We start from the raw sequence: 26,396 nt of genomic DNA, 5'->3' as shown, positions 1-26,396 counted from the left end.
TCAGCTTCATTAACCTGATGTAAGACGGCCTCACACACACGCCCCTACCTTGAAAGAAACGAAGGTGACATAAGCTAAACGAGGAATAATATGAGTCGGCATTTCTCGGCTGGCAAGCCACAGCCCCATCTTCGAGGAACAAGAAAAGATGCTGAACAGGATGACAGACACACTGAGATATAAAAGGAGAACATTAAGGAAGTTCTCCATTGCAGCATTTAAAAAAAAATTTCCCCCCAAAAAAGATCAAGATCACACAACACAATCTAACCCCATAAACACAGTATTCTCAAGAACACAAATACTCTATAATTAAGCATTTAAAATCCTATTTTCCCACGTTTTATACTTTTTTGTGGGGTATTTTTTTAACTTAGTAGTTTTTCCGTGTTTCCTTGGCTCAATCTACAGAGTATCAGCCCACCACACACATCCAGGGCCCTGCCAGCCAGAGACAATAGGCTTGTGCATGTCACGTCCCACGGAGGGGAAGAGGGACACGTGACCTCCACTGAACTGAGGGCCGGCTGGAGAAGGAAATGTAAAGATTTATGAGGTAGATAGAAATTATCACTTCACAGGCTCAATCCCTGCAGAAAAGATAAGTACATTCATCTGTAAAAAAAATAAAGATGAGGTAGGACTTAGGCAACGTTGTACTTTTCTTGTTCTCTTTAAACAAAAGAAAAAAAGAAATTTCCCTGAGACTGTTTCTTCCTTGAAATTCAAAAGGAGGAGGAGAGAGAGAGAGAGAGAGAGAGAGAGAGAGAGAGAGAGATGCACACCCCAAACACAAAAGCCTAGAAAATGTGATTAGAAGATGAGGATTCGATTGTTGCCAAAGTCAACCACGACGATCATCCCATCGGGGGTGACGGCGATGCCGGAAGGACGGTCCATCTGCCCGAAGCCACTGCCCTGAGCTCCGAACTTGCACAGGAAGCTGCCGTTGGACTCGAACATCTGTACCCGGTGGTTCCTGGAGTCGGCCACAAGGATGCGCCCCTCCTGATCCACGGCCACGCCCTGCGGGCGCAGGAACTGCCCGTTGCCGGTGCCCTCCGAGCCCAGGAAGCGTGCAGACTGGCAGTCGGGGTGGATCACCAGGAGCCGGTGGTTGTTGAAGTCGGTGACCACCAAGTGGCCCTCGTGGTTGAAGGCCACGCCCCGGGGGGAGTCAAAGTGCTTCCAGAGAGCCCCCTCGAAGCCGTACTTATTCAGGAAGGCGCCGTCGGGCCCGAACAACTGGATCCGGTGGTTCCGCGTGTCCGAGACCAGGATCTTGCCCTCAGAATTCACCGCCACATCCCAAGGGTAGTTGAACTGCCCGTTTTTGGTCCCTTTCTCGCCAAACTTGAGGAGGAACTGGCCCTCGAAGGTGAAGACCTGGATTCGGTGATTGTCCTTGTCGGCCACCACGATCCTGCGGGAGGCGTCGCAGGCAACCCCGGCCGGCCGGTCGAACTGCCCGGGCCGGGAGCCCAGGGTGCCGAATTTGTGGTGGAAGGTGCCACAGGGCTGGAACACCTGGATGCGGTTGTTGCTGCGGTCGGCGACCACGATGTAGCCCTCCTTGTCCACACTCACGCCCCAGGGACGGCAGAGCTTGCCATCGCTGTCGCCCTCGCTGCCGAAACTCAGGCCCGGGATCCCAATGCCCACGTAGCTGCGGCCCGACTTGACCACCACCTTGAAGGGGCTGTTCTCGATGTGCTGGTTGCACAGGGTGACCGACACCAGGTGCTCACCCTCCAGCTGGGGCCGGTAGCTCACCAGGTAAGTCCCGTTCTGCTGATCACTCACCTCGGCCCCAAACAGGTTGCCGTCAGGGCCCAGGACCACGGCTGACATCAGGTCGCCCCCCGAGAGACGAGGCTCTCCATCGTGGTCGTAGCCCATGACCGTGAAGGTGGCCACCTTACCCTGGAGGGCCCGCTTGAGGCCGTCGCCCGTGGCCTTGGTGAGCGGCGCGAAGGCCCCGCTGCTGACGAAGCCGAAGGACTTGATGGCGAGGTACAGTGCCTGGTCGGGGGGCGTGAACATGACCCGGTCGTCTTCCTGGGGCTGCAGGAAGCTGCGCACCGTCTTCAGCTCCTGCACCTGGGCCAGCATGCGGTCTCGGGCCAGCAGGATGTCCAGCGCCCGGCCCTCCTCCAGGACCTGCTGGACGGCGCTGATGGTGCTCTCCAGCTTGTTGAGGTTCTGCCGCAGCTTTTCCACCTGCAGGTACAGAGACTTGGCCTTCACCTGGCGGATCTTCTCTACCTGGAGGGAAAGGTGAGGACAGGGAGAGAGGACACAGAGGCTTAGAGCCAAGCACAGAGGCTTAGAGCCCATCACCTGACACTAGTCAGGAAGAACCCTCAGACAAATCCGTGCTGAGGAGATAATCCACAGAAACAACTGGTCTGCACTCCTCAAACTCAGCAAAATCCAACGGCAAAAAAAGGCTGAGGAACTGTTCCAGGTATAGCGGATGACTACACAGACATAACTAAATGCAATGAGTGATCCTGGATTGGGCGGGGCAGGTGTGAAAGGAACAAGGTGGGGAGAGCGGAGTTGTGCTACTAAAAATACTATTTCTTTTTTTTTTTTAATATATTTTTATTGATTTTTTACAGAGAGGAAGGGAGAGGGATAGAGAGTTAGAAACATCGATGAGAGAGAAACATTGATCAGCTGCCTCCTGCACACTCCCCACTGGGGATGTGCCTGCAACCAAGGTACATGCCCTTGACTGGAACCGAACCTGGGACCCTTCAGTCCGCAGGCCGACACTCTATTTCTGAAATTTGACTACTGACTGACTGAGGAGTAGATACTAGCACAGAACTGGGATTAAACTTCCTGATTTTAATGAACTATGTGCTTAGCTAAGAGAATGTTCTTGATCAGAGGCAATAAACAGTTTAGAACTTGGGGGATAAAGGGACATCGTGTCTCCAACACCAACTTACTCTCAAGTCAGATCCATACATTTTATATATACTAGTAGAGAGAGTGATGAAAATAGGGCAAAATATAAATAACTGGTGAATATGGATAAAGGATGTGCGGGGTTCTTTTATTATTAACCCCTGCAACTTTCTTGTAAGTTAGAAATTAAATAAAAATAAAAAAACAGCCCTCTAGTAAGTTGTTTATTGAGTATCTACATTGTGTCAGGCACTGGAGGTACAGTGGCCAAGGGAAAACATGGATGGTTCTTGCCCTCATAGGAGATTATACTTTTAAATGACATATACTCAAGCAAGCACACAGAGAAACAAGGTAAGGTAATTTCTGGTGATGATGGGTGTTAGAGAGTAGAAATGGGAGATACAAGACAGCATCTAGGGAGGCTGGATTTAGACAGAGGGATGTCAGAGACCCTTCATTTCACAAGCCAACAGCTAAAAAGAGTGATCCAGCCCTGACCGGTGTGGCTCAGTGGATAGAGCGTTGGCCTGCGGACTGAAGGGTCCCAGGTTTGATTCCAGTCAAAGGCATGTACCTTGGATGCAGGCGCATCCCCAGTGGGGAGTGTATAGGAGGAAGCTGATCGATGTTTCTAACTCTCTATCCTTCTCCCTTCCTCTCTGTAAAAAAATCAATAAAAAATATACTTTTTAAAAACACCACTATAAAGTCATTTTTAAAAAAATACATGAGTAAAAAGAGTGATCCAAGCAGAGGAAAGAATAGGCATGAAGACCCTGAGGTGGGCACTTGCCTGGAATTTCAAAAAAACTAGCAAGTTTTACACAGGGATGAGTGGATGGATGTTTTTATATAACCTATAAGGAGCATGTATTGGAGAGGACAAGGGAGGAAGCAGAGACCAGCGAGCACCCGGGTGAGGCCACAGTGGTGGCTGTGAAGGTGGAGAGATAGAAAAGTGGCAGAAAGGATGCCACAGGCAGAACCAGCAGGGCTTCCCAACAGCCGAGGCCAGCCTTCCATTCCCTGAAGACTGAACGGTCAGTGCTGCTAGGGAGAGCCAGCAAGGCCTTGAATAAAATGCCACCCCCAGCCTCACCCACAAGAAAGATACCGAGAGATTAAAGGGACTTGGTGAGGACCTAATTCCACATTACACCTCCTCTGGTCTCCTCTCCTCACCTCTAAGAACAGGTTTCAGAAACCTTCAATAGGAAGCCCAAAAGGCCTTACCCACAAAAGTTGGAAAAAGGAGCCCCCTAAATCTAAAATGCTATAATAAACATGGATCCAGATCTGCCGCAGAAATTCCTGCCTCGAAGGTGGGATTTTTGTCTGACCAAGGAAAACAGAGTCGTTTCTCCATTCTTTTGCATTAACGAACTAAAAGTCCTCTCATTCTAAGTGATTTCCCCCAGGAAGGGAGCACAAAGGTCACCCAGCTAGTTCACCCTGCTCTGCAGAGGGCCGTGAATGCTGACTGCCCCAAAAGCTGCGGAAAGCCTTTTTTCAGAAGGCGGGGAGGCCTGGATTTTCATCGGACTTTCCCTTGGGGAGTGATGAGGTGATTTCTGACCCACTCACATGCGTTCTCATCTGCTCATCCTGGAAGCAAGACACGAATGTGCAGAGAGGGCCTTGTGGGGACAGGTCAGAGGGGCTTTGTCCTTCGGTCTTGCACTGGACCAAGCCTCCAGGCTTTGGTTCTGACCCCTCAGCCAGGTGGTTGTTGCTAACCCCAAGAGGAAGCCACACCCACTGGAAATTTATAAGCCACAAGCATGGCCTTCCAGTATCTCAATGTACAATAGGTGAGATGCAAAAAGGCAAAACCTTATCACAAAGAGGTGCCCAGGCAGAAAAATTCGTAATCAATAAAAGGGAGGGGGATTCCCACATGATGCGGGGCGGGGTACCATAGCGAAAAGTCAAGATAAAAGAGTGTGTCCAGAATGAACAAGCCTATTTGGGAGGAATCTGAGAATGAGTGCTTGGGCAAGGAGAAATAATAATGTTTATTGCACAAAGAAATGGACTCGACACCCCCCCACACACACACCCCCGCCCAAATTTGCTTCTCTTAGCATCAAAACTTGCTTTCCATGCCTCCTGAAAGAAAACTGCCTTTGGAGTCAGCCTCACGGGAGGGAGGATGAGAACGTAGGTGAGATCCGCAGAAACACACAAAGGCCTTTTCATCGGCAAATCCAGAGGAGCGAGTTTGTGGCAGAGTTCACCACAGAGCTCTCAGGTTGCAAGGAGTGGGCCCCCTTTCAGTTATAATGAACATTCGTGGGTGGCATGAGGCTGACAGGCCACGGGGGCATCTGAGTGTCTGATAACCGTGTCAGGGCCACAAAGGTGCCTACATAAAATATGTGCTGAATTAAATCTTGGGACTTTTTTCCTCCCACGGAGTCTTTCTCTTCTTGTCAAAAAAGCAACCGAGCCATATTCCTTGAGAGGTCGGACGGAGCAGAAAGCAGCGAATTAGGAGCTAACTAAATGGGAGAATGCAAGATCCGAGGTAGCCTTCCAGAGAGCATTTTAGGGCGTAGTGATACGTGAGGGCCACCTCCGGAAATAGAGGTACCACCTCGCTACCATCATATAGTTTGATGATCAAAACAAGCACGCTCACCCTTTATATGTGGCCTCACGTGTGCGCTCAGAGAATGTAATTACAGTGGAACTGGGCGTGTGGCACAAGCCCATTCACAAGCATATTCCCCTCTGCCCTCTGAGGGAGAGGGAAGGTCAGACAGGACAATGCTGGGATGGTGACTTGGGTAGGAACAGCCATCTTTCCAGCTGATTTTTAAAACATGTATATTTGTATTGATTTCAGAGAGGAAGGGAGAGGGAGAGAGAGAGAGAGAAACATCAATGATGAGAGAGAATCATTGATGGGCTGCCTCCTGCACGCCCCCTACCGCATCCTGGGCATGTGCCCTTGACCAGAATCGAATCTGGGACCCTTCAGTCCGCAGGTCGACGCTCTATCCACTGAGCCAAACCAACTAGGGCTCCAGCTGATTTTTTATCTAAACAGCACACCAGTGTGCTCAGCATGCTTTCCTGCTCCAACAGGAAGAAAGGGCACACGCTCACTGCCCTGGCCAGGTGGAAAACGGGCCTTCCACAAGGGTTCAGGAAGTGCAACCAGCCAGGACACCGAAAATAAGGATGTTGCCTACCAGCCTGCTTTCCTAACAACGGCTTCGATTGTCCGTCCTTTCAGCTTCCTTCGGAGCGTGTGTGCCATAGAAAACTCGGGACTCTTTCCAGTCTTGGTACCAGACCACTTCTGAAAAGGCTTCTTGTTATTTTACTGCCTGGACAGCACCCACAAGGTTCCAGGGACCCCTGAATTTTTCTGCCAATGGAACTCTGGTCAACTACCAAGTCATCTAAATTTAGAGCTGGGGCCCAGGATCTGACATGTGGTTCACGGAAGAAATGCTGGCCGGCCGAGGAGGCCCGAACTGGGGGTGGGGGTAGGGGGTGGGGTGCACTCTCCCCATTACCTTCCACAGCAGCTCGCACTCCCGCTCCTCCAGGGCCTTCTTATGTCTTGCAGTCACGGCCTTGACCTCCGACTGTACCACCTTGGCCTTCATCTCCACCTGCTCCGCCACGGTCTGGGCCTGCTCGATACTCAGCTGGAAAACCAGAAACAATTGCACGGCATCAGAAGGAGCTTCACACGCTTTCAACAAAACGTGTAAGTCTGCCCCCACCCCCAACCCCCACCAGACCCGAAAAGCGAACACCCAGGGCCCCCCAGACCGCCTGCTCCACTTCCTTGGAAAGAAAAGCAGACACTTAGGGAGAGAATGGCATCTGTCTGACATGTAACTGAAGGAGTTGCTGGCAAGCTCTGGGTGTCTTTGTAGGGGAAATGGCACCTACGCGGTGAATGTCAGGACTATTAAGAGCTACTCTGACACAGTGAAACCAGTGTAGCTGGGTCGCAGCCGAAAACTGGGGACACGGATCAGATGTGAAATGCACTACCCCGGGCACGCGAACAACTTCCTTCCCACAGACTGTCTGGCCTTCTCACTGCCCACCTGGGGGAAGCCCTGAGGGCTGGGCCCATCCCGCACGTGAGGGTTATACAACAGGCTGCAAGCCGGCGGCTATCCATCACCTTCCTGTCATGTCATTTCCAGCCAGAACCAACCCCACATGCATACTGGGAATATTGGTCACCTCAGAAACCGTGCCCTGTGGTTAGAGACCATCAACACCCCCCCCACCACCACACACACACACAACCTGTACCACCAGCTCTAGTAAATCAGCCAGTTTAATCAGACGTATTATTGTTCATAAAAAATTAATCCAGACAGAAGGCCTCGTGTTTTCATTAATATTACATGACACGTCTTCAAAAGGATTTCTCTGAGATACTGAGGTATTAAATCAGGGATTCTACTAGTAAACTGACTGCTGATGGTGCAGTAGTCTCAGAGCTGGCGTCCCAAACCAGGAGGGGCCTGGAGAAGCATAAAGAGTTTGGAGCCTGGCCTGGGCTCAGGAATTGGTGACGGGTGACCAGCCATCCTTGTTCCCCGGACAGAGGAGTATCCAGAATACGGAACACATCAAAAACTGGGGCAGTCCTGGGCAAACCAGGCTGATGATCAACACAGGAGTCGGGTAACCGGGTTCAAATCCTGGCTCCACCGCCTACTGGTTGAAAGGCCTTGAGACGAGTTCCTGGCCCCCGACCCTGGTAAAGGAGGACTGTGAGAAAAAATGCACAGAATACATGGGGAAGAGCAGACCACAACAGCTGGCAAGCAAAGATTCTTCCCTAGAAGTTCCAGTAGGAGCATAGCGCATTTTTTTAAAAATATATATATATTTTATTGATTTTTTACAGAGAAAGGGACAGGGATAGAGAGCCAGAAACATCTATGAGAGAGAAACATCGATCAGCTGCCTCCTGCACACCCCCCACTGGGGATGTGCCCGCAACCAAGGTACATGCCCTTGACCGGAATCGAACCTGGGACCCTTGAGTCCGCAGGCCGACGTTCCATCCACTGAGCCAAACCGGCTAGGGCTATAGTGCATTCTTGCTGACACCCTGATTTTGGACTCCTAGCCTTCAGAGCTGCGAGATAACACATTCCTATTGTTTTAAGTCACCCAGGTGGTGGTTAAGTTGTTGAAGGAGCCCCAGGAAACGAACAAATAGCCAACAAACGGAAGTAGATGAATTTGTCCAAATTTTCCCTTAAGATCAAAAACCAGAATGACCAACAAAGCAATAGTGTGCCTATAAACAGATATAATGGGGTTTGGTAGATTTCAAATGTCACAGCCTGTTAAGTCAAGATTCATTCAGAAAAAGAGAAACCTCACTAGACATTGAAACAGAGACCATTTACAGAATCGGGCTAACTAGGAATCGGAGCAGGGCTAGGACAAAGGGCACGCTGAGGATGAGAGACAGACAGTCACTGGGGGAAGTAGCCACCGACCGCTCGGGGGTTCCCAAGAATGGCGAGAAGAAATTGGGGTTTTTCCCGTTCATTCTGGGAGCGGCAAGAGCAAGACATGGGAAGCAACTTCTGCAGCCAGGATGAAAAAATGCCCCTGATAACAACACGAAGTTAAGAGGAAGAAGCGAGTCCCTTCTTCCCACGTCCAGGTAGAGGCTGGAAGGGAGTGCCGCAGCCCCAGCGTCCCGTGGTGAGAAAGGGTGGGAGAGGAGAACTCAGTGACGGGTACACCCTGCTTTCAGGTGTGCTGGTTATTAATTAGCACAGACGTGCCCACACCCAACACAGCCAAGCCTGTGTCCGTAATATCTCTTTTTTAAAAAATATGTTTTACTGCCGAAACCGGTTTGGCTCAGGGGATAGAGCGTCGGCCTGCGGACTGAGGGGTCCCGGGTTCGATTCCAGTCAAGGGCATGTACCTGGGTTGCGGGCACATCCCCAGTGGGAGATGTGCAGGAGGCAGCTGATCGATGTTTCTCTCTCATCGATGTTTCTAACTCTCTCTCTCTCCCCCTTCCTCTCTGTAAAAAAATCAATAAAATATATTTAAAAAATAAAATAAAATATGTTTTACTGATTTTAGAGAGAGGAAGGAAGAGGGAGAGATAGAAACATCAATGATGAGAGAGAATTATTGATCGGTTGCCTCCTGCACACCCCCCACTGGGGATGGAGCCCAAAAACTGGGCATGTGCCCTGAAACAACCACTGAGCCATGCTAGTTGGACCATAATATTTCTTTTTTATTGATTTCAGAAGGAAGGGAGCAGGAGAGATAGAAACATCAATGGTGAAAAAGAAAAAAAGAAAGTAAAGGAAAAGAAAAGAAAAGGAAACAACAATGATGAGAATCACTGATCAGCTGCCTCCTGCAGGACCCCTACTGGGGATGGAGCCCCCAACCCAGGCAACCGGGGCATGTGCCCTGGCCAGGAATCGAACCGTAACCTCCTGGTTCATAGGTCAATGCTCAGCCACTGAGCCACACCAACTTAATGTTTATTCAATGATCAGCAGAGGTGGCAAACTGCTTTCTATTTTCATCAATGTCATTCATTGTATACCAAACTGATTTCTATAAAAAAAAAACAACAAAAAACAAAAAACACAAGATTTGAAAATAACAAGGCCAACCAACACTCCTGTAGGGCAAGAACTGGCTGGGAAGGCAACGACCACCCCCTTTGCGTGGGGGTGGGGTGGGGCGCTTATCGTGTGACTCTACTCTGCTCCCTCAGGCCCTGCCAGATCCCTGCAAGCCAAGCCCTTGGGTTTGGAACTCCCATTCTCTAGCAAGAACCATTTCTTCCACTTTTCCAGCAGGTGGAAGGGGAGAAAAGCTCTTACTACAATCTCAGTCATCCCCAGGCATGCAAGGATAACATCAATCCTAGGGTGGAGAGTCACAAAGGCCGTGTTGCAGACAAAATGGGTCTTGGCTTTCTAAATCGTGCACAAACCAGTCGAGCACTGCATTCCAAGATGCGCAGCCAGGACCTGCTGAACTCGTTCCCATTATCGAGAAAGCAGGGCCTCTGGAGGAGACAAGAGGCCGGTGGGCTGGGGAAGAGGACAGTGGGGAAGGGGCTGGGTCAACTTTGAAAACAGAAACACACTTTGCAGTTAAAATGAAAACAAACAAAAAACAACCAACAAGCATGGGGCTTGAAGAAAAAAATGTTATCTTCTAAATGTTAACACAGAGCCAATCAAACATCTGAAATTGGGGGTCTCAATCTCAGCAGGCGAATCAGCCAGTGCGTGCCAGCTGGCCACTTAGTACCGAGGAGTGTGAGGCCATATGTGGGTTTCCTAGGGCGGAGTGCAGAAAGCGATTAGTGATGTCTGCCGTGGAGAATAGTGGTGGCCTGATGGCTGGTATTTAGAGTGCACCGATAACCAGAAGAAGATAAAAGTGCATAAACTCGCAGGCCACCATAGCAGATAATGAAAAATACTCTACTGTACTCATATAATTGTAATCACATTTAAGAGCTTTGAAACTATGATTCATCTTAAAATTGTCAGTACATGGCTCAGTGGTTGGAGCGTCGGCCTGCAGACCAACGGGTCCAGGGTTTGATTCCTGGTCAAGGGCATATACCTGGGTTGCAGGTTTGTTTCCCCACCCTGTTCAGTGTACATGCAGTGCATGTAGGAATTAACCAGTGGATGTGTCTCTCTCACATTAATGTTTCTTCTCTCTCTTCCTCCCTCCCTCTTTCTCTTAAAAGAAAAAAATTATGGAAAAAATATCCCTAAGTGAGGATTAACAAACAAAAAAGTCAGCACAGTTTTTCCTTCATTGGTTATATATAAAATAAATGTGCATCTTACACCCAATGGCATCTTAAATGTGATAAAAGACATAAAACAATTAAAGAATCAAGGCTCTCTTATGTGGAGAGCAACCATATTCCTATCCTGCTTATGAATATCCCCAGGTAATCAGTGTACCTTATAAAACCCTCTAATTACACAGGTGACCAGAATGACGTATATTTTTCAGGAAGAATCAAAATAATAGAAGGTTCTTCCCCGCCAGCGTGGCTCAGTGGTTGAGCATCGACCTATGAACCAGAAGGTCACAGGTTTGATTCTGGTCAGGGCACATGCCCAGGATGCAGTGTGGGACTTGCAGGAGGCAGCTGATCGGTGATTCTCTCTCATCACTGATGTTTTTATCCCTCTCTCCCTCTCCCTTCCTTTCTGAAATCAATAAAAATTAAAATTAAAATTAAAAAAAAAATAATAGAGGGTTCTAAAAAGCAATAAAAATGATGAGGTAACACTACAAACATCTTCCATGCTTTCTTTGTTATGGGCAATTCTAGACTCTCGTCAGGGTAATTCTGTCCAGAATTAATCTAAGGATTTACTTCTGGGTGCTTTTTATAAATACGAAAAGCTAAATTAACAGAGGATTAAAAAACACACCAAAGTCAACAGGAGAGATGTCTTTTTATGCATACTCTTCCCACCCAGGAATGATTTATTAAAAGCTTACACAGAAATTAATCTTGAAAAGAAGCTGATGAGGACAACAGGATGGGAGGAAAAGAAGGTGCTCAAGCCCTGGCTGGCTTGGCTCATTGGACAGAGAGTTGGCCTGTGGACTCAAGGGTCCTGGGTTCGATTCCAGTCAAAGGTATCTGCCCGGGTTTCGGGCTCACTTCCCAGTGAGGGGCGTGAGGGAGGCAGCTGATCAATGATTCTCTCTCATCATTGATGTTTCTCTCTCTCTCCCCCTCTCCTTTCTCTTACAGGGCATGACTGCTTATTTATTACTAGAGGCCCGGTGCGTGACATTTGTGCACTGGAGGTGTGTGTGTGTGTGTGTGTGTGTGTGTGTGTGTGTGTGTGTGTGTCCCTCAGCCCGGCCTGCACCCTTTTGCAGTGCGGGAGCCCTCAGGGGATGTCCGACTGACGGCTTAGGCCTGCTCCTCCAGAGCCTAAGCCACAGTTGGACATCCTTAGTGCTGCGGAGGCGGGCTGCTGTGCTCGCCTGTGGGAGCATACTGACCACCAGGGGGCAGCTCCTGCATTGAGCGTCTACCCCTAGTGGTCAGTACGCGTCATAGCCACCTGTCCTTCCACTGTTTGGTCACTTGCATATTACCCTTTTATTATATAGGACAGGAGAGCAACCAATATATATCTCAAGCCTTCTGGCCCCAACACACACATAAAAGAGGATCAGTGTGTGATTCGGGGTCCAGAAGTGACCTGAAAAAAAGGCAAAAAACACCTCTAGTGAGTGTATATTATCTTCCAACTACAGAGGGGAAACCAATAAGACAAATTCCTCTGGTTGAAGAAAGGGAACAGAGTTTCTGAAATGTTTTTCTAAACAAAAGCTGTTAAATGTAAATTAAAACAACCCCCCAAACTGTACTGAGCCCATACACATTGTAAAATATATTTCTGGGTTACTAATACTCATTTAAAGGTGGTGTAAATGCCCTAACTGATTTGGCTCAGTGGATAGGGCGTCGGCCTGTGGACTGAAGGGCCCCGGGTTCGATTCTGGTCAAGGGCATGTACCTTGGTTGCGGGCACATCCCCACTAGGGGATGTGCAGGAGGCAGCTGATCGATGTCTCTCTCTCACTGATGTTTCTAACTCTCTATCCTTCTCCCTTCCTCTCTGTAAAAAATCAATAAAATATATTAAAAAAAAAAAATAAAGGTGGTGTAAAGTTGATATGGACTTAAATCTACTACCTGTCTACCTGCAGATGTGGTTGCCTAGTATCCTTTACTTTGAGATGTTAAATGCTCGTTCATTCGCTCCAAAGGGAACTCCCTATCATAGTGCCCTCAGCCACTGTGCCCAAGGAGGAATGAACGAAGACAGGCCAGTCAAGGGCCCTTCCCTGGGATTTTGTATATGGACTAGAGGCCCGGTGCACAAAATTCGTGTGTGTGTGTGTGGGGGGGGGGGTGGTTTTGTCCCTCAGCCCGGCCTGTACCCTCTCGCAATCTGGAACCCCTCAGGCGATGTCCAACTGTCCGACTGCCAGTTTAGGCCCAATCCCACAAGGATCCCTACAGATAGGGCCTAAACTGGCAGTTGGACATACCTCTTGCAATCCAGGACCACTGGCTCCTAACTCCTTGCCTATGTGCCTGATTGCCCCTAGCCACTCTGCCTGCCTGTCTCATCGCCCCTAACCACTCTGCCTTCCTGCCTGATCGCCCCTAACCCCTCGCTGGGGGGCAGGGCTGCCGGGGCAAGGGGCCGTGGTCATTCTGGTCTCTGGTTTTCCTGCTGTTTCTGTCACTGGGCTTTTATTGTATAGGATGCTCCAGCCTCCTCCACCAACCTGAAAAGGGAAGAGGAGGGGGGGAAAGGACACCCACTCTTTCCCTGAGCGTGGCTTATTGAACAGTGCAGGCCCGAAGCGATCACCACTTAAGCCCACCTTTCCCTCCGCACTACACGGACAAGCCCAGATCCAGTAGCAAGAATGAGGTTACCATGGAGAGAGGGACAGTGCTAAATGATTGACAGTGCTGGCACCAAGGTCTGCGTCCCTGGATACCTGAAGCCTGATCCATCCATATTCTTCTACCTGGTCACCTGAGACTATTCATTCATTCCCTTTTAGTCAATGGCAACCAAGAGTCCTAATTAAGACAGCATGGGAAATTTTTAAATTAGGTCATGGTGCATTCAAGTTCTTCAACCATGATTTTTCTTCGTATCTGGGGGGGGGGGGGGGGGGTGGTGCGTGTGGTGGTGGGGGGTTGCACATGCATAAGAAGGGGTTGGGGAGCTAGAGAGAGGACACCTGCTCACATGCTTCCCAAATGAGAAACTGTTAGTTTTGGATTCAAACTGCAATTCTATTCACCCTTAGTGTGCCTCTGGCAGGTTACTTGAGGTTAATTTCTTTGGAGCAAAGTGTTCTCTTTGCAAAATGGAAAGAATGGCCCTAGCCGGTTTGGCTCAGTGGATAGAGCTAAGGCCTGCAGACTCAAGGGTCCCAGGTTCGATTCCGGTCAAGGGCATGTATCTTGGTTGCAGGCACATCCCCAGTAGGGAGTGTGCAGGAGGCAGCTGATCGATGTTTCACTCTCATCGATGTTTCTAACTCTCTATCCCTCTCCCTTCCACTCTGTAAAACATCAATAAAATATATTTTTCAAAAAGAAATGGAAAGAATGACACCCACACCATAAAAGCACTACTATGTATGCATAAAGTGCCTATTTCAGTGCCTGGAACAAAGCAGGCGCTCAGTAAACAGGTTTGGTAGTTCTCACTGAAGAAAAGGGAAGGCCGATTGGTTAAGATCTGGTTGCTTGAGCAAAGCAATTAATTTTGTTCCTCCATTTCCATTATTTGTAATAGAGAGAAAAAAATGTTTCCTTGATCTACTTTTGGGGATAGTTTAAATTAGTTCACAAGAGAGAGTAGGCTTTCTCAGCATAGTAGTGGCAGCTTTCCACCATGGCAAGCTGGAGTGTCCGCAGGGGACCTTCGTCTATTAGGATGATCAAAGAAATGATCAAAGACAAACAGGAGATAAGGGACAAAATTAATCCAAAAGTCTAGATTAACATTGCATCTGTACAACCTAAAACAATTATGCTTAGACATTAAGCTCAGTTCTCATTTTTGTGCAAAATGGTGTAATATCTGTTACTCTTGCTTTAACATGAAGAGTGACCATGTTTATTTTTTTTAATGTATATATATTTATTGATTGGTTTCAGAGAGGGAGAGAGAGAGATAGAAACATCAACGATGAGAGAGGATCATCGATCGGCTATCTCCTGCACACCCTCTTACTGGGGATTGAGCCTGCAACCCGGGAATGTGCCCTGAAGGGGAATCAAACGGGCAACCTTTTGGTGCACAAAGGCAAGGCACCCAAGGGAGCCACACCAGCAAGGATGACATCAATGGTTCTTTAAACTCCCCAGGTGACGGTGTCTTAGAAAGAAGCCTGCAGGGCAAGAACTGGGCAAGGTCCTAACTGTAGTGGCATAAAAAATGAAAACCACAAACCACTTCATTCACGGGGACACAGTCATTAAGACAGAATAGAAATAAAACAGAGTATGTACCAGTGAGGATGCTGACACGTGAGATGTAACAGCAACCACGGGACAGAGACACTCGGAAGGAAGGCATAATAGGAATACGACAGAGTAAATCATTCCAGAAACAGACTCTCAAACCTTCAATTTTAGGACGTGGATATCAGACAATTTGACTCATCGGAAAGATTACTTCAACATCATGCACAGGAAAGTGGCAGCTGTGGAGAAATATATTAAAATCTAAACCATCCTTCAACCATCTTCCCTAGAGCACATGGTCAGTTCTTCAACCACTTTCCTAAAAGATACTTTTTAAAAAAATAGATTTTATTGATTTTTTTACAGACAGGAAGGGAGAGGGATAGAGAGTTAGAAATATCGATGAGAGGAAAAACATCAACCAGCTGCCTCCTGAACACCCCCTACTGGGGATGTGCCCACAACCAAGGTACATGCCCTTAATCAGAATCGAACCTGGGACCCTTCAGTCTATAGGCCAATGCTCTATCCACTGAGCCAAACCGATTAGGACTAAAAGATGCTTTTTTAACAATTCACTTATTCAAATACTCTAACTAACAATAGTTTCCTATTCTATTTCTGCTCAAGGATTAGCAGTGTCGATTTTTCCAGCTTAGCCTACAAAACAAAGGCTAACACATCTCATGGTGTTTCCGTGTTCCTAAAACCTGGATCAGGCCAGGAGATTCAAAATCAGTTCAGGCACACAATATTACCTGGCTGCGTGAGAGAACGGTGCTATGCCCCAAGGTTACATGTGTCCCAACCCCAAAGAGATAGAAATCCAACAGAAACAAGAATCTAAATGACTTGATCACCCAGGGAAGAAGTTTTGAGATTCTGAACCTTATGGGAAAGTGCCCATATTTGCTTCTTTCTCACCTATAAATAAATAAATCTGAATAGCAAAGGTCTCTATCTGAAAAGCATCAAGCTCCCAGGCCTTCTGTGTAGTCCATCTGGAATTGGGGAGGGGCTGGATGGGAAACAGACAGATGAGGTGATAGGGGCCCAGGCTAAGTGTATGGAACAAGCCTAGACCAGCCATTAACTTTGGCCACATCCTAATCTGCACAAGACTTCAAGGTGGTCCCCACCCCTGTGCCCCAGCCCCAGGGATTATTGCTGCATGGATATCACATGAGCTCACTTGGGTCATTGTTCCACCAAGGCCCCCACACACTGGCGTCTGCCCAGTAATCTACACATGCCATCTAAAAGGTAGTGGGAAAGGTTTTATGCACAAGGAAGTAGGTGAAGGAAGGACTGACCTGGATCGCCTGGCGGCCCTGCTGGGCGTCAGCCAGCAGCTGGATGGTGAGTGCCCGGGAGTCCTGCAGTGCCTCCTGGAGGTAGATGAAGCTGTGGCCCCCGTGCCGGCCCATTGTACACTCACGACAGATGGGCACCGAGCAAGTGTCACAGTACAGGTGCAGCACCTGGAGACGAGAGAGGGGACAGGCATGAATGAGAGCCGCAGGCCTGGGGACAGAAAGGACAGCAACAGGGGCTCCCAGGCTCCCAGCCTCTCCCCTCCTAGCACACACAAGGGCAGGGAGCAGTGTAGTCAACTGTGAGCCCAACTTGCTCTTCTCCCCACCCCGCCCTGTCAAAAGAAAGACAACCATCATTCCACTCCAGTTTCATTCAGAAACATAACTGAGACACTTCACAGGCAATAATATGTCCCTGTATCTTAGATTTAATTACCCAGAAATATTCGAAGACGATGTGTTCCTGATCCGAGATTGGTAGCCCAAATGAAAGCACACACCAGAAATTTTCTCTCGCCACCCCTGCCTCTGGGCATGCGAAGCAAGGTTAGGCCAATATCCATCAGCCTCACACCACAGGTTGCTGGCCACCCTCCCCGTCACGGAGGTTAGCACAACATGCAGAGCACGGCTCCCCAGGCACTCAAGCAAGCTAAGGGCTTAAGCTCCTGGAAGGAAGGCAAACAGCTAGTGAGGTAAGGTCAGCCAGCTTCTTGTCTTTCTTCTTCCTGCCAAGTTGTCCCAAGGAGTTGACCCGGGGAGGCAGCCCATGCTGAGAGAGCCGATGGTCTGTATGTCCCTGGGGCCCAGCATGCTGGGAGGGAGGGAGAGGAAGGGCTGGCACCACCTCCACCTGCTGATAAATGAGGAGCTCTCAAGAGCGACAGCTCTTTGGCTCAGAAACTGGGCCAGTCTCGTATCCCTCCACAGAGCAGGGCACTTAGCACCACTCTCTGTAAATGTTTGCTGGATTGCTTTCAAGAGCAGGGCTTAAATTTGCCTCTGGTTCACTTGGGTGTGAGGCAAAGCCAGCCAACACGCAACAGGAGGCAGGAGAGCGGTGTCCAAGGGGGTTCTCTCACCAAGCACTTCGTCTCCAGGTGAAGACAAGAGGTTGTGAGGTGCTTAAGGCCACACAGCCAGCAAGGGCAGAGCAAGGAGGCCAACCTAAGACTAATTCTTTTTTTTTTTTTTTTCATTGAACTCATTGCAGTGACACGGGTTACCAAAATTATACAGGTTTCAGGTGCACAACGGTACAACACGCCATCTGTACACTGTACTACTGTGTGTGACCGGAGACTTCTAAAGAGTTGCTTCCAACCCGTGCCTGGTACTGGCCTCCTGATGCAGACAGAGCCCACAGCACCTTGCTAGGTCTCCTGGAGGACAAAGGGGTTCCAGAGCTCATCCAGGCTGAGAAGCAGAGACAGGGAGACAGCGATAAGGAGGGAGAAAGGGTTAGTGGGAGCCCTGAGGCAAACAGTGAGAATGCTGTTCCTCTCCTTTTCCAGGTCCGTGTATTAACCCATCAAGTCTTGGCATGGAGCATGCCCACTAGGAAAGGCTCTCCCAAGCGGCTCAGCCCAGTCAACAGGCCTGCTGCGCTCTGGGTCGGAGGCAAAGATTTAGGATCTTCCGTTCCTACTTTGAAGAAATGGCTCTGGCGTGGCATGTTTTCTGGAGTCTACATTACAGGAGGGAGAACGTGGTCAGGTTCATAGTCTTCGACCATTTTTGCCATCCAGCGAGATGCCGTTCAGGAGCCATGGTAGACTGAAAACCAAGTGTTGGCCATCGGCCTTCCTCGAGACCAATCACTCTCAAAAAAGGCAGGTCCACCATGTGGAGATGGACTCACCTTTCTAATCTGGCAAACCCAAAATTCTCTATCTCACCTTAAATACTCACCACAAGATGCTACACTGGATGCATTTGGGGGAAATTCCCGGGGTCTTTTTTTTTTTTCTTCTTTTTAATGATGTGATGCTAAAGCAATTCGCCCACAGGTTTCAGCCACTTTGCTCCCCCTTTGCTCCCTCCATTTGTCGTGGGAAGAAAGGAATCACCCCGATGCTAACGGCAAGTGTAAAAACCTCCCATCAGAAGGTTCCTTTTAAATTAGAATGAGGCATGCTGGCCAGCCTTCTGTCTCCTGCCCACACGTAAGCAATCTTCTCTACCTCTTCTCAAGACCAGCCTGTTGTCCGACAGCTGTGTGGACTGAACAGCTGTGTGGGAGACAGCTCATCTGTCTGCACAGGCAGTTAGTTAGCTGAGTGACAAAGAACCTTAGGCTGTTCACCTGAGCCTGGCACTACACCTGGTCATGGGACAAGCTAGCCAGTCTGACTAGGTACCTCAGGAGACCTCTTCTACCCCAGAAACCCCAAGAACCCTGTCTCTAAGGGTCTCAACCTCAGAAACCAAGAGGCTTGGAAATAATAACTCTGGGCCAAAGCAGGAAGCCAGGCTCCAGGTGCCAGTTGTGTAACTGCCAGGAATTAAGGGGATTTTTCTGGGCTTTAGAGGTTTGTGAAAATTGGAACCTGGTGAATCCGACAAGTGAGAGGTGTCGAAGAATTCTGCAGGTGAAGTGGCCAGAAAAGAAATCCTGGTCAGAGGGTGGAAGGAGCGGGATGCCCGAAGGCCCTGGCACCAGGCCCCTCACATGTGCAGGCTGGAACCCCCAAGATGGACAAAGGGGGTCCCGGGTCCCTGGATGCAATCCCACCTGGCATCATTTCACATGAGATGGATGCAGCTCTAGGCCATGGTGGGGCTGGGCGTGGGGAGCACCCAGCCAGTTGGTCATAAAAAGCTGTGGGTGAGTAGAACCATAGCCACATGGTGCTTGTAATTCATAAACCACCGACTTTAAAAACAACAACAACACATATTGTCCCAAATACTGAAAATGTGATCAATTATATAAACTCTCTAATAAAAAGTTGGGAGTAGAACTTTGGGGAAGATTTCGCACTCCGTTTAGAAGCTCCGCATCTCATCTGCTTGAAATTTCCAAGGTCGAAAACCCACCATTTCAGAGCCTGTGAAACACGATCCATAGGTAAGGATGTGTACATGGGTGCAATTCTCTGAATCAGCTGCAAGATATTTTAACAGAGCAAACTGGGAAACCCACGTCTTCCAAAGAAAGGGCTGTGTGGAGGGTCCAAGGCCAGATATGTAGCAGAGGCCATGAACTATGGCTCCAGGAAGGGGGTGGAGGGGGGTGGGGAGGGGAGAGGAGCAGGCCTCTGGTGGGAGGAATTCCAGGGCCTGGGGCTGCCTGTTTGGGGCTTCCCGGGCAGATGCACAGGCACGCCCCCACCCCCACCTCCTCCCGCCCTTGCATGGCGACAATCTGGCTGCCCCAGCTGAATGGAGCAGGCTCGACCTCTGACCTCGCAAGTGACCACCCTCTTCCCTGCCCCCAGCTTCCAGGAGGCCCCACCCACTGCCTTCCTCTCCCAAAATTTCTAAAATACCAGGCAGAGACAAAGACCTAGGAATGCGGGCCCTGCAGGAGAGGAAGGGGGAGGTTAAAGAAAAAATAAATAAATAAAAATACCAAGTAGGCAGGTTTACCTTAGCCAGAGCTTAAATAAAGTGCTTTGTTAACGAATAAGACTGTGTGTGTGCGCGCGCGCGTGCGCTTTACACAACCTACTTTTTCCAATACCTGCGATCCAACAAGGAATTCGTCCACCCCGCACATCTGTAAGAACGAGCTTCTAGTTTCAAACACAACTGCCCCCATCAGCGAAGAATGCAAGCGCAGCGGACGGGCGGGCCTCTCGTAGGCAAAATACCCCACAAATGAAACACAATCTATGGACCGCTGTTAAAGTTACCTTGGAGATTCCCCCCCCCCCCCAACATCGCTTAAAATGACTGGGGACGACATCTGGCCTCCCACAAACTCCAGCTTAGACAGAAAGAGGTCCCCACCCACCCAAAAGGGCTTCTCCTTAAGTTTCCCACGACAGAAACGGAGTGAATGAAGAATGACTGGTGACAACCAGAAGCCTTATCAGTGTGTGCCACTGGGCAGGCTCTCTCCTCTTGAAAAGTGGGTAAGCCAAGTTCAAGGAGGGAAGTCCAGCCACAAAGCGAAGTCTATTCAGTAACATCAAAACCAAGCTTTACTTGATTTATGGAACGTACACTGAATGCCCAGTCCAAACCCGAGGCAGGGGCTCCTCCTGTCTCCCTGGCCGCGTGCCGCTGCTGTGCGCCCCCCGCCCCCCATTACCCCTGGAAAGAGGGGGAAGAAAGAAATCTGGACCCTTTTCCCAGCACAATCACCACCAGCTCAAAATAGCAGAGCTGGGCTGAGGACAAATTATTTCTTGTGTGGGGAAGGGGAGTGTCTGAAAAACCTTAGATAGGGCACTCCCTGTGTTTTTAACACACAAAGACACATAAGTGCAAATAGTTTTAAATCTCCCAATTTACATAATCATCCAAAATATGCTATATTCTACACATTCGAATTTTTAGAAGACAGACAGTCGACTTTTTTTTTTTTTCCACTTAACCATATTAAACTTGGAGAGTGTCCTGGGTCAAGCTGCCTGCCTTAAGAATGGCTCCATGATATGTCATCTGTGAATGTAACCATAACTTATTTAATTGCTCATTAGTACCTATAGACAGGAGCAAGTCCCAATTTTTTTTTTTTTTAATCACAAGCAATGCTGCAGGGACTATCCCTGTTCTTTATACAACCCAAAATTTTCAACTTGGCAATATTTCCCATTGCTATGTCACTTGATGTATCGGGGAAAACATCTACTTGCCAAGTGTGGTTAGTAAGGATTCTTGAATTTAATAACTTCAAGTCAGCTCAACCTCCCTCCATGGGAACACAGGCTAGCAAGCGCCTGTTCCTGTTCCCAACAAGACCCCAAGTACCGCCGTAACCGGTTTGGCTCAGTGGATAGAGCGTCGGCCTGCAGACTGAAAGGTCCCAGGTTCGATTCCGGTCAAGGGCATGTACCTTGGTTGCGGGCACATCTCTAGTGGGAGGTGTGCAGGAGGCAGCTGATCGATGTTTCTCTCTCATCGATGTTTCTAGCTCTCTATCTCTCTCCCTTCCTCTCTGTAAAAAATCAATAAAATATATATTAAAAAAAAAAAAAAAAAAAAAAAAAAGACCCCAAGTACCCAAAAAGCCAGCAGGGGGACGCCAGGCGAGTCGGCCAATGATGGGACTGGGGGGGGGAAGGAACCGCTCAGAGGAGCGGCAGAAAGGCAGGCCTGGTTGTTTTGCATCCTCAGTCGTGGCTGCTGCAGAGACTAAGGAGACGACTGTTCCAAACCTGAAGACTGTAAGCTACTGGACAGCAAAACCTGAAAATGATTTTATGATTTTTACCACTGACTGTGAGCTCTCTGAAGCAACGCTAATACTCATTATTTTGTGGTGTTGTTACTAACAGATGCATGTACAGATGTGCCTCAAAACTTCTAGAATCAGACATTTCGAAGCACATCAGATCCCAAGGGCACATATTACTACCTGCCTGGCCAGCTAGCTAAATAAGTAAAATTCATTACCAGGCCTCACCAAGCAACAGAAAGAATCAAGAGTACCTGGTGGTGCCGGAACCGGTTTGGCTCAGTGGATAGAGCGTCGGTCTGCGGACTGAAGGGTCCCGGGTTCGATTCCGGTCAAGGGCATGTACCTGGGTTGCGGGCACATCCCCAGTAGGAGATGTGCAGGAGGCGGCTGATCGATGTTTCTCTCTCATTGATGTTTCTAGCTCTCTATCTCTCTCCCTTCCTCTCTGTAAAAAATCAATAAAATATATTAAAAAAAAAAAAAGAGTACCTGGTGGTGCCCAAGCCGGTTTTGCTCAGTGGATAGAGCGTCAGCCCACAGACTGAAGGGTCCTGGGCTCGATTCCGGTCAAGGACACGTAAACTGGTTGCAGGCTCGACCCTACTCAAGGAGCTGCAGTTAGTTTAACTGGACAAGAGAAACACACCAACCAGGTGAGCAAAGGGCAGAGGTGGAGGTGGAGAGGGGCAGGGGGATTTGGGCAGAAGACAGAGCCTTTGTGAAGCCATAAGAAGAAACATCTAGTCTTTAAAGTATAAATACCGTGTCATACAGAGCTACACGTCTAGCTCATTCCATTTTACTGGCACTGAGAGAGTCTTGTTGGGTCCGCATCTGCTTCCTTCCCTGCCTTTCACTGCTGCTGATAAACAAGTTTACTATCCAGGCCCCAGTGCCTGCCTCTGGGGAAGCCAACCTGCAGCAGCTCCCTCCCTCCAGTGATTCTGATCTTCAGGCTGGAGCCTCTTATCTCTGCCCCACCATATGCAGCCCAAGGCATGGCCGGTGCCCACCAAGGCCAGCAGGTCTCACTCACATTTTTGTTGATGTTGTTGTTAATCCTCACCTGAGGATATTTTTTCCATTGATTTTTTAAGAGAGTGTTAGGGAGGGGACACACAGAGAGAGAAGCACCGATGACATCGATTGGTTGCCTCCTGCAGTGCCACCGACTGGGAATGGAACCTGAGATCTTTCGGAGGGCTGTCCCACGCCCCAACCACCGAGCCAAACCGGCCAGGGCTACGCACATTTCTTGAAGGCTAACAGCTAACACTGGCCCACAGTGGCCAAGAGACACACATGCACTCGGGTTTCCTGCAACTGATCCCAGTTATGACCCCACTGAGTGGCACGTGGAACATGCCAGAACTGTGTTTTGGATTACTGCCTACCGAACGTTACTTTTTAGCAAATGAACTTATTTCCTTAAATAAAACTGGGTGTTTAAAACATTCTTCCAGTTTAGAAATTAAAGATTTCCACACCAGAAAAACAGGCTGGTATACCTACACAAAATAACTATTTTTCAGCAATGAAAATGAATTCACGGACTGGTGAAATCATGCAGAAAAATCTCAAAGGCATATGCTTGGTGGGAAAAGCCAGGATAAAAAATAACAGGCTGCTTAATTCCATTTATATGAAGGCAAAACTAATGGGGGGGGGGGGGGCAGAGAAGTTGCAGGTAAAAACAGGAGTGACTGGAGGGCACTCAAAGGAACTGTTCTGGAGTGATGGAAATGTCCTAATATCTTGATGGGTACACAGATTTATATATAATTGTCAAGACTCAAATTGCAAATTTACAATCTTTTTTTTTTTTTTAATTTTTTTAATTGTATCTTTAAAAAAGAGTGAGGGGGCCCTGGCCGGGTAAGCTCAGTTGGTTGGAATGTTGTGCCATACACCAAAAGGTTGCGGGTTCGATTCCCAGTCAGGGCACAAACCCAGATTACAGGTTCAATCCCTAGTGAAGGCCCACACAGGAATCAAAGCCAGTTTCTTTCTCTCTCTCTCTCAAAATCAATTTAAAAACGTACCTTCAGGTGAGGATTTTTTTAAAAAAATTGTAGAAAGGGGGGAGGGAGGGGACGACCTACTGTTGATGGGGTGAAGTTTGGAGCCCAGCCTTGGCATGGCACTCTTCCTAGCTAAAGACCTAATAAATACCCGTTGAGCCCATAAATGAGCTACTCCAATGGCCAGATGTAATTTACTTCAAATAGGTTGCTACCATTCTTCCCACAATGCTCGCATTAGGCAGTATTTCTCCTTTGCCCTCGACGGTAAATATTATCTTAAGTTCCTACTCACAAGAGGCAGGTCTCGACCAACTCCCTGGAGGTTTTTGGGGTGGGGGGATTAGAGCGCTGAGTCCGATTTACAGCACTGCAGGCGGCCGGCGGTCATACAAAGCCGTATGAAATCATTAGTGTCCCAGCTGCCGCCCCTGCATGCATCTGACCTCTGATGTACTAATGAGGGGCCCATGCAGCTTCCAGCAGCAAATAAAATTGAGATTTGTTCCAACACTGAGCTCACTGCCCACGGAAATTATAGATTTTTAAACAGTACCCGAAAAGATAGATTTTTGACACAGATACCTAGTTTTCCTGTTGCCTCTGAGGTCACGAAAGCAAGGCATAGAGGTTTAATCTGTTCTGTTCTGGACAAGCGTCGGTGGTGCTGGGAGGCTGCTTAAAAAAAAAAAAAAAAAAAAACATGGCGAGACTCTGTAGGTGGCCGTGTAACTCAGTCCTCACTCACCTCTTAAACAGTGGGCAACACTGTGCACCTGAAACCTTTTCACTCTCGAAAGTAGCAAAAGGGGTTTCAATTGCCTGTGTGGGGGCGATGATGTGCACAGGTGGATTTAAGCAAGGGAAGGCACTCACACCTGGGGAAAACTGTCTTGAGAAGGAAGCAGAAATAAAAGACACTGATAAGGAGAATAACAAAAAAAATGTTTTAAATATCTTTTTATTAATTTCAGAGAGGAAGGGGGAGAGAGAGATAGAAACATCAATGATGAGAGACATCATTGATCAGCTACCTCCCCCGCAGCCCATCCCCCACTGGGAATCAAGCCCAAAACCTGGACATATACCCTGACCGGGAATCGAACAGTGACCTCCTGGTTCATAGATCCATGCTCAGCCCCTGAGCCACACCAGCAGGGCACCCCCCGCCCCCCCCAAAAAATGCTTTAAAAACATTTCTAGCCGTGTTTTCTCTCTCCAATGTAACACAATAAAAATTTTCTTTTCTCTCCCCATCCCAGCAAGTTCCACTCTCAAGCAGCGGATCTTCCATGTTAGCAGTTGCCCTCTGCCTTGGGGGAGAAGGGCCCCGTTCTGGCCTTCCAGGTGGCCCAAGTTTACATACACTGTCACATCCGTTGACAATTTTAAGAGCAGGTTACCTTCCCAAGCGCTGCCTGCAAATCAAGAGGTTAACCAAGTATTTATTGCTGTAGAAATCTTGTTCACAGGCAGGACTTATTTAAACTGGGGAGGGGACCAATCAAGGGAGCCGTCGATGGCCTCTGTGAATTCTCAAGGCCAGTAAGTGCCCACTCCTCGGCGGGGGGCTGGGCAGGGGCAGTGCGCGCCTGTGAAGCCTGGGGATTTGTGGCCAAGCCCCGGCACTCCTCCAAACTGCCCCCATCGAGGAGCGCATTCAACACGGAGAACAGACACGCTCCTGCCAGCACCTCCTCTTTCCCAAGGAAATCAGCAGAGCCTTTTCAGCAAGTCTCCTCGGTTGAGTAAAAGGCAGAATGAGCAAGAGCAGAGGGGGCTCCAAGCAAACCTCTAGGGCAACAGCTGGGAGCAAAAAGGAAGGGCCTTGGTCTTATCAAGACACGGATTTCTTTTCTAAACCCCCTTCAAGCCAATGGTGTCTTAGGCGATTCGTTTAAAATGATCACATTCCTCTACTCCAACAATAGGAAACCTAATTCCACCCCCACCCCCACCCCCACCCCCCAATGCCAAAGGGACACCACCGGCCCGAGTCACTGAGTCAGACTTGGAGACTAGCTTTTACAGAGTCACCTGTCACCCTCCCGGGGAGCCCCCGGAGGAATAGGGGCCCCGCGGCTGTTCCACGAAGGGGGCAGTTAACAGGGTGGGTCTTACCCCTCCTGGCCCCACCCCAGAGAAAAATGCACACTGGAGAGAATCAGACCTAGCAGGGACCTAGGGTCCTAGGTAGGGAGGGCGTAGGTAGGGTAGGGATAATAGGGCAACAAGACACTAATACTAAGCAAGACATCTCAGATTAAGCACAATTGGCAGTTTTTTAAAGTCCCCCCCCCCTTTTTTTTTTTAAAAAGAAGGGTGTGGGAAACAGAAACCAAACTCAACAAAGGGTGGGACAAGACGCCTAGGCAAACCAGTAGAAACTGGTCCAGCCGAGAAAAGAACTGGGTGGTAGAAAAGCCGCATTCCAATCTTAAGTGATGTGACCTGGGGAGGAAGGGCCCAACCTGTTCTGGAATCACAAGGGACAAACCGGGATAAACCCACCAACTGCAAAGGATCAATTCAGCTGCCAAACCAGACAATCAGGAACTGTCTCGGGGCCCAGCTAAAGCCTGAAACGCAGCCCCAGTCCCTGGGAGTTCGCCCATCCCTCTTCCCACAAGTGCAACACAGCTCTTAACAGCTGTGGTCTTAAAGGAGCACTAATTACAGCCGGATCTGGCAAGGAGTCAGGGAACCCCCACACCCAGGCCAGCGGGATCTCAGGCAAAGAA

The 26,396-nt window shown here is 48.8% G+C and overlaps 1 protein-coding gene across 1 annotated transcript in view; it reads right to left on the bottom strand.

Moving 5' to 3' along the window:
• Positions 1-813: 813 nt before the first annotated feature.
• Positions 814-26,396, bottom strand: part of TRIM71 (tripartite motif containing 71) — a 61,234-nt gene continuing 35,651 nt past the window's right edge. Inside the window, exons 2-4 of the mRNA XM_059663674.1 lie at positions 16,282-16,449; positions 6,450-6,584; positions 814-2,265 (exon numbers count right to left, since the gene is read on the bottom strand). Of these exons, the coding sequence (XP_059519657.1) occupies positions 814-2,265; positions 6,450-6,584; positions 16,282-16,449 (1,755 nt within the window). The remainder of the gene's footprint in view (positions 2,266-6,449; positions 6,585-16,281; positions 16,450-26,396) is intronic.

The sequence above is a fragment of the Myotis daubentonii genome, chromosome 14 (assembly GCF_963259705.1).
Source record: "Myotis daubentonii chromosome 14, mMyoDau2.1, whole genome shotgun sequence".
In the NCBI taxonomy this organism is placed as follows: Eukaryota; Metazoa; Chordata; class Mammalia; order Chiroptera; family Vespertilionidae; genus Myotis; species Myotis daubentonii.
This window is presented reverse-complemented; position numbering and strand designations above follow the sequence as displayed.